We start from the raw sequence: 7,912 nt of genomic DNA, 5'->3' as shown, positions 1-7,912 counted from the left end.
AGCAACCAGAGTGATTTGAAGTATCTGAAAAGAAACACATGGTGTGAAAATTGATTAATAGTCTTTATGGGTTTAAACAGGCACCAAGCAATGGTACAAAAAGTTTGATTCTTTCATGAAAAGTCAAACGTAAACAAAGACCTATTTTAATCCATGTGTACATACTTCAAAAGATTTTTTGACAACAATTTTATTATTTTTTTGTTGTATGTGGATGACATGTTAATTGTATGACAATACAAAGAGTTGATTGCCAAGTTGAAGAGAGATTTGTCCAAGTCATTTGACATGAAGGACTTGGGCCCAGCGCAATAAATTCCAAGGATAAAAATTGTTCGAGAACGAAAAAATAGAAAGTTGTGGTTATCTCAAGAGAAGTACATTAAACTTATGTCAACTAGAACGCTTCAACATGAAGAGTGCTAAACTTGTTAGCACGCCTCTTGCAAGTCATCTGAAGTTGAGCAAACAAATGTGTCCTACAACAAAAGAGGAGAAAGAGGGAATGACCAAAGTTCCTTATTCTTCAGCAGTGGGGAGTTTGATGTATGCAATGGTGTGTAAAAGACATGATATTGCTCATGCAGTTGGTATTGTTAGAAGATCCCTTGGAAATCCTGGAAAAGATCACTAGGAAGCAGTTAAGTGGATACTCATGTACCTAAGAGGTACCACAAAAGACTATTTTAGTTTTGAAGGATATTATCCAATCTTGAAAGTCTATAGAGATGTTGATATGGCAAGTGACCTTGATAACAAAAAATCCACTGCTGGATATTTGTTTCCATTTTCAAGGGGAGCCATATCATGGCAATCAAAGTTGCAGAAGTGTGTCGCACTTTCTACAATTGAAGTAGAGTATATTGTTGCTACTGAAGCTGGTAAAGAGATGGTATGGCTGAAATGATTTCTTCAAGAACTTGGATTGCATCAGAAGGAGTATGTCGTCCATTGTGACAGCCGAAGTACAATAGACTTAAGCAAGAACACCATGTATCATTCAAGGACAAAGCATATCGATGTGAAATCTCACTAGATTCGGGAAAAGATAGAGGACGGATCTATGCAGGTCATGAAGATCTCTACTAGTGAAAACCCTTCAAATATGCTGACCAAGGTGGTATCGAGAGACAAGTTCGAACTATGCAAAAAAACTTGTCGGCATGCACTCAAGCTAGAAACTTAGAGTTACCTCCTTCAGGCGAATGGGCCTGGAAAGGGGGGCGGATCATGGGGTCTATCCCCATGTTCCAAACTTGACAAATCTTACAATGTCAAAGTTTGGCAAGATTTTGGAAGAAATTGGATATACATATGTCAATTTTCTTGGCTGATTTTTTCAACTTTCCTTGAAGTCAAATGTTGGTAAGTTATGCAGAAGAAAAATAAATTTTTTCTTCTATAGCATATTTGGAGGCTTTTACATTTGTCCTCTATGATAATCCATGTTTCCTTTGTAAGTCTTGCTTGATAAGCAAAGAGAGATGGCTATAAACTCACATTTTAAAGAAATTATGCATCATTCTTGGCTTCCAATTATCACTTCATAGACAGACTAATTTCAAGAAAAACAAAACTGATTTAGTGTGTTCAAACTGCAGGAAACCTGGACATTCAATGAATAAGTGTTACAAAATCATTGGTGTAACACTCCGAAATTTTTTAAGTTAAGACCCAAACCATCCTTCATTTGTGAATAAGATCGTACCGGGAGATTCTTAAATTGCCCATATGTGTAAAGGTCAATTCATTAGTGTGGGAATGATTTTGATATCAATTAAGTTCCCTAGAATCTCCTAGCACAAAGTTGAGTTGAAGGTTTCCTTACCAATTAAGTTTTGATGTAAGATTTTACTTTGGTCAACTTCAAACGACCATATATCTTAGATTATAAAGATTTATGTGGCCCATTACCTATCAAATTAAAGGTATTATATTCTTTCCAACGCCACTAATTTCGCAACAATTCGAGTTTCGAGTAAATTGTTATGACTATTTTAGTAATCTGCTACAGTAAAAGTGACGAATTAGCCGATGGAAAAACATTGAAAAGGGTTGTTTTTGTACTTTTACCTATACGAAAACCCTAAACGAATTTCTTGACTAATTATAGACCCAAAATAATCAGATTTTCATCTCTTAAACCATCATTCTCTTCTCTCTCAAACCCTAAGGCAAAACCCTAAGGAAAAATCAAAGTAGAAGCTCCATTCAAGATTCTTTCAATCTTTTTCAAGATTCTTCTTCAAGGTAAGTCTTTCTCCAAGAATTCCAATCTTTCCAACTCAAATTCCTCCATACAATTATGAATCACTAATGAAAATCACAATTCTTGGCCATAGAGATTTCAAGAAACTAATTCAAGAATTTCAAGAAAGATTTTTCTTGGTTATTTTCCTTCAAGCTAGGGTTTCAAGGCTTGTAATCAAGTTCTTCTTCAAGATTCTTCAAGAACCTTGTTCTTCCAGGTATGTAAGGCTATCATAGTGTTGGACTAGTTCGTCCTCATGCCCTACATCTACTTTCAAATCAGTAAAAGAGTAATCTAGGATTCTATCCCTAGATTTGAGTATTCTTGAGATGAGTTTATTTTGAGTTCTTGAGTTCATGATTCCTTTTGAAATTTTGTTCCTAATTATTGAATTGCTATACGTTATTCATTGAGATTTTTGAGTTCATTCGTTCATGTCTATATTTCAGCATGAACCCTATGCATTGAGTATTCTTGAGATGAGTAGTATAGTTGAGTTCTAAGTTCTTGAGTTCTGAATATTGAGTTTTCTATATTGTTATTGAGATCCTTGAGTTGATTTGTTCATGTCCATAATTCCACATGAAACCTATGAAGTGAGTATTCTTGAGAGGAGTAGTATCGTTGAGTTCTGAGTTCTGAGTTCTTGAGTTATGAGTACTGAGTTTCCATATTGCTATTAAGATCCGTGAGTTGAGTCATTCATGTCCATAATTCCGCATGAATCCTATGAATTGAGTTATAAATCTTGAGAAGCTTTTTAAAGCCAAGACTTGAGTCTTAAACAGACTTTTTGAGAAAGTAAAGATGAGTTTTGAGAAAAAGAGTTTCTAAAACATGATTAGTATGACAATCGAGTATGCAAACAATGTTTAAGTAGTATGGTATCTAGATATACAATCAATGTTTATGCAGTATGACTTCTCGAGTCATCAATGATCACATCACAATATAATTTTGATATATTTTTTAGAAAGAGCTTTTATGTATGAATTGAGTAAGAGTATAAGGGAAGTAAGTATTTCTCAAGGTATCAGTTTTTACATTGATAAAAGAGAAACTTTGATTTCTAAATGAGTTATGAGTTCAAAGAAATTTCAAGAGCACTTACCTCTTTTAAGGTGATCTTTTGAGTAATTATCTCAAATTGAGGAAGAACTTTTTAAGCATATGAGCATGATTTATGTATATTATTGGGAGTAGTATTGAGCACCGATATGAGGATGAGTTCAGACAACTCAAAATCTTCATAAACCATGTATGCCAACATGGGTAAAAGATCATACTTTTTAGAGGATTTCTTATTGTTTTTAAGCATAGCTTAGTGGATCCACTTAGTTGAGGATGTCATATACTCCGGCACGGTATAGGATGATTCTGGCAGCGTTGGCGAGACGTTGTATCATCACGTCGCTCATAGTGATGGTTGTCGGTTATAAAATTTCCCAAATAAAATTAAAAGTGTATTTTTATTATATCACTTAATATGTTGAGTTCAAAGATGAATAAGTATTTATGTAAAGATTTAGTGATTTCACTCATTTATTCTTTACATTCAGTTGAGTATATATCTATATATATTGTAGTCTTTTCATTCAGTTATTTGTTATTCAGCTATATTACATACTCGTACATTCAATAGACTGATGTCATTCGACCTGCATCTTTTTTTTGATGACAAGGGAAACCCGCAGCCGCTACCCTTTGGGTGCGCACAGGGTAAAACCCCCGCTCCTATGCAATAGCTCGCAAACCACATAGGAGAGGTAAACCGCACTAGGCAAACCTGGTGCGACGAGCTCGACCCAGAAGGCAAAACCCCTTGCTTTCGCTGGTTCTTTTAATGATGCAAATATAGGTTCTTAGGATCCTCAACAAGAGTCTGTTGAGATCACTTCATCTGCTCGTCATCTTTTGAGTAAGACCTCCTTGTTTCTGGAGGACTTTAGTTTTATGAGTTGTTAGTATTAGTAACATTTTGAGGAGTCGTGGGTCTTGTCCCGACACTCATCTTTGTATAGTAGAGGCTTCATAGATAGACAGTTTTGAGAGTCTTTCAATTTCAGATGTTTTATTTAAACTTATGTTTCATACTCAATATATTCAACAAAGTTTTGAGATTTAGTAAACTGTTTTTGAATGTTTCTTTCAATTTGATGCTTATGTATGCTTGAGTTAGTCTTCTGCTTGTAGTCAGCCAGGATGAGGGTTCGCTTGGGGACCAACAATGGTTCTCGAGTGCCGGCCATGTCCAGGGTGTAGGCTCGAGTCGTGACAATTGGGTTTCCTGCAAATTTTAAGTTCATTAGAGCCAAAAAGACGCAAGGAAACGTGAGAAGCAATGCTAGTTTTACGATAACACTCCAGATATGACAGACATTGTTTCTACAGTTTAACAACTTACTCGAGATCAATTTTCTCGGCTACTTTATTAAGTCAAGAATATCTCACGTGAGCCTTTAGATTCAGATGTTCATGCTAATCGTGTTGATAACAATATTTTTCACCCTTCTATTTCTTGTCTTGTATCTATCAATCCAAACTTCCTTTTTCTATAAGTGAAATAAAAATTAAAACTATCTTTGAGCTCATACACACACACTGGGGGACCCTATAAATCTCCTACTTACAATAGTACTAAATAATTTTTTAAAAAACTATTGTATATATTTTAATGGAGGCACATGGACATATCATTTAAAAATCAAGAGCAATGCATTCTTTATGCTTCAAAATTTTCTTGTCATGGTTGAAGGACAATTTAACACTAAGGTAAGAAAAATCAGATCAGATAATGCTCTTGAGTTAGCAAGATGTAATTTAACAACAAATTTCTTTAATTCTAAGGGAATTATCCACCAAACATCCAGTGTTTTTATCCCGCAACAAAATGGTGTAGTTGAGAGGAAGCATAAACACCTCTTGTAAACATCTAGAGCTCCATCTACAAAGACATCCAATGCTCATCAGAAGTTCCAAACACAAGATATAAAAAAAGTGTAATTTTGTCACAATTTCAATATCTGCGGAGTTGCACTAAGAGAATGTGAATAATGAACTTTCCAAACACTTCAGACGAAGACAATTGAGTATTTATAGGGTATAATTTATAGCAACAATAAACAGTACTCGAACTTAGAAGAGCAACATTGCTTCTAAGAATCGATACAAATAAATACAGATGAAGAATCAAATGTGCTACAACTGATTATTACAACAATGGGTCCAGTCAGAATCTGCAGATGAAACTAAACCACCACCTTCAGTCTGTATGGACTCTGCACACGAATTAGCTTCTGGAAGAGGAGACCTTAACTTTCCATTCCGAGAAAGCTCGTGTTTGTGCTCTACAAATTCAGGAGACTGAGAACCACTCTCTGGTAAAAGATCATTTTCTTCATGGGGACTGGATTCAACACCAACATTTGTCTTTGCATTAGTGTAACAGTAGCCCCCATTCTCATCATCTGATAAACATCTGCAGCAATCTAAATCATCAATCTCAAGAGTCCGACTCAATATCCCATCTCTCCATGAGATTCTCATCTGAGATTGTGATACATTTTCTAATGAGGAGTCAGACACCCAAGAAGCACTATTAAACTTAAAATGCGGATTAGGCGGATTTAAAGCTGACGGTTGAGTCATAGGTGATAAACTTGTTTTGTGAAGAAAATCTGTCACTGAATCAAGTTCATCCCTAAGGTTGTCTCGATGATCACCTGGGTGTAACCATGAAAAGCCACCACACTTGCCTGAGCTCAAATCGGATTTGGGTGTTTGAATGACATTCCCACTGCTCAAAGAAGCCGTAGAGCATGGAGAATTCTCTCTAACAAGACTGCACGAACATTTCCACTCATCCGGGACTTTCACATCATGACAACAAGATATATCCAGGGGATAAGATGGAAACAAATTCCTCCCCATCTCGTCAGACAATGGATCTTTAAGTTTAGTACTTTCAGGAGAGACCAAAACAATCCAAGCTTTTCCACCAATTTGTGCTTCATCCGTATTTACACTATTACAGTAATTTGCTCTGTTATGTACTGAATCAGAAGTACTCCCAGAACATATTGAAGTTGAATACGGCAACTCAAATGTGGCAGATCCATTCAACATCCTAAATTCGTTAACAGATTCACCCTCACAACAGACGTCATTATTCTCACGGCAAGGAGATAAAAGCCAATGCATAGAAGCCAATGCAGGCAAAGGAATCAAAGAATCTCTACTAGACTTGTTAAGTACCTCATTCCTTCCAGCCCCCTCACACTTTCTATCCAATGAGCCACTGGCTTTTTCGCAATCTGACGAATCAATTAAGTTTCCTATAGTGAGAACACCTCTAGGCCTACACTTCCTTTTATCAGTAACACCAGAGAGAACATGGCCAGCAGCATAACAAGGTGTAGCAGCTGAAACCAACCCAGTGGATAGCCCACATTGTATTTCAGGTGACACTGAAGCCTCAATGGGAGGTGTTTTTGTAGTATTACTAGTTGTATTTGAGTTATCTACATTACAAGTATGATCTAAAGTTGCACAATCAATACCAGAACCAGATGCTAATTTACCAAGAGGTGTACAATTCTCAAAACTAGTCAAATTACAATCAAAATCCAAAAGCTGAATTTGCTCACCTGAGCCATTTCCTTCCACCTTTTGCTTCAAACTCTTGGGTTTAACCCCCAATCTTACCGACCCAAATGACGATTTCTTCACAGGATTGCTCAGATTTGACTTTCGGGAGATGGGTTTCTTCCCAGATAGGAAAGGAGGGTTCTTTTTGGGTTTTTGCGTAATGGGTCTTGGTAAATCATTCTCGTTGGTGGATTTAGATCTCAAACGTGTAGATTTAGGCACTGGATTTGAAATTCTCGAAGAAACTTTCGGTGTTTTGTGGAAATGCGTTCTGGAAGAAGAAGATGAGGAAACAGAGGAAGACGAAGAAGAAGAAGAATTTGAAGAGATGAGAAAAGGAAGACGACCTCTTGGGGCTTCAATGGTGCTACTCTTGCTTTTACATCTGGGAATAACATTCAGATCTTGCAAAGGGCTTCTCTTTTCATAACTCCATTTCTTATCCTTGAGCTTTTTCTCCATTTTCTGATTTTGCAGCAGAGAAAATAGCTGCTAATTGTGAAGATTGCGATCTGTATGAAGTAGTAAGATAGGGCAAACGATTGCAATGGCTGCGTTTTGTGTACTCTCTGTATGGCTATGAAAATGGTGGATTTCAAACTCAGAAAAAGAGGATTTGTTCTTTTCTGTAACGTCTACTATGCTTTTGTCAGTTTGTGACCACTGCCTTTTGGACTGGCCCATATGTTTCCTGGGCTGGACTCTCTAAGCTTAGTTATTAGGAAAAACTACATAAATACGCTATAAAATTCAAAATAATTACGTGTTCATACTCAAATCTAAAGTAATTAAGAAATACACATTTTCTCATAATAATTACACTTCATACCCCTTTCATTAAGGCTGATAATTTTGGCTTAACTGATACTAAATTAGTATCATATACTGTATTGGTATCATTAAGGCCGATAATTTCATTTAACTTGATACTAGATCAGTATATATATTGGTATCATTAAGGTTTCTTGTTCAGAAATTACTCATTACTCAATAATACTATAAGAGTATGTATAT

General features: G+C 36.0%; 1 protein-coding gene across 1 annotated transcript; it reads right to left on the bottom strand.

Annotated features, from left to right (window-relative positions):
* Nucleotides 1-5,298: 5,298 nt before the first annotated feature.
* LOC102586176 (uncharacterized) lies at nucleotides 5,299-7,513 on the bottom strand. The gene has a single exon (XM_006353062.2). The coding sequence runs from the start codon at nucleotides 7,358-7,360 to the stop codon at nucleotides 5,450-5,452; it is 1,911 nt and encodes a 636-aa protein (XP_006353124.2). The 5' UTR covers nucleotides 7,361-7,513; the 3' UTR covers nucleotides 5,299-5,449.
* Between the last annotated feature and the right edge of the window lie 399 nt (nucleotides 7,514-7,912).

Source organism: Solanum tuberosum, unplaced genomic scaffold (genome assembly GCF_000226075.1).
Source record: "Solanum tuberosum cultivar DM 1-3 516 R44 unplaced genomic scaffold, SolTub_3.0 scf00151, whole genome shotgun sequence".
NCBI classification, from domain to species: domain Eukaryota; kingdom Viridiplantae; phylum Streptophyta; class Magnoliopsida; order Solanales; family Solanaceae; genus Solanum; species Solanum tuberosum.
The sequence above is the reverse complement of the archived record's forward strand: the minus strand, read 5'-3'. Positions and strand labels throughout refer to the sequence as shown.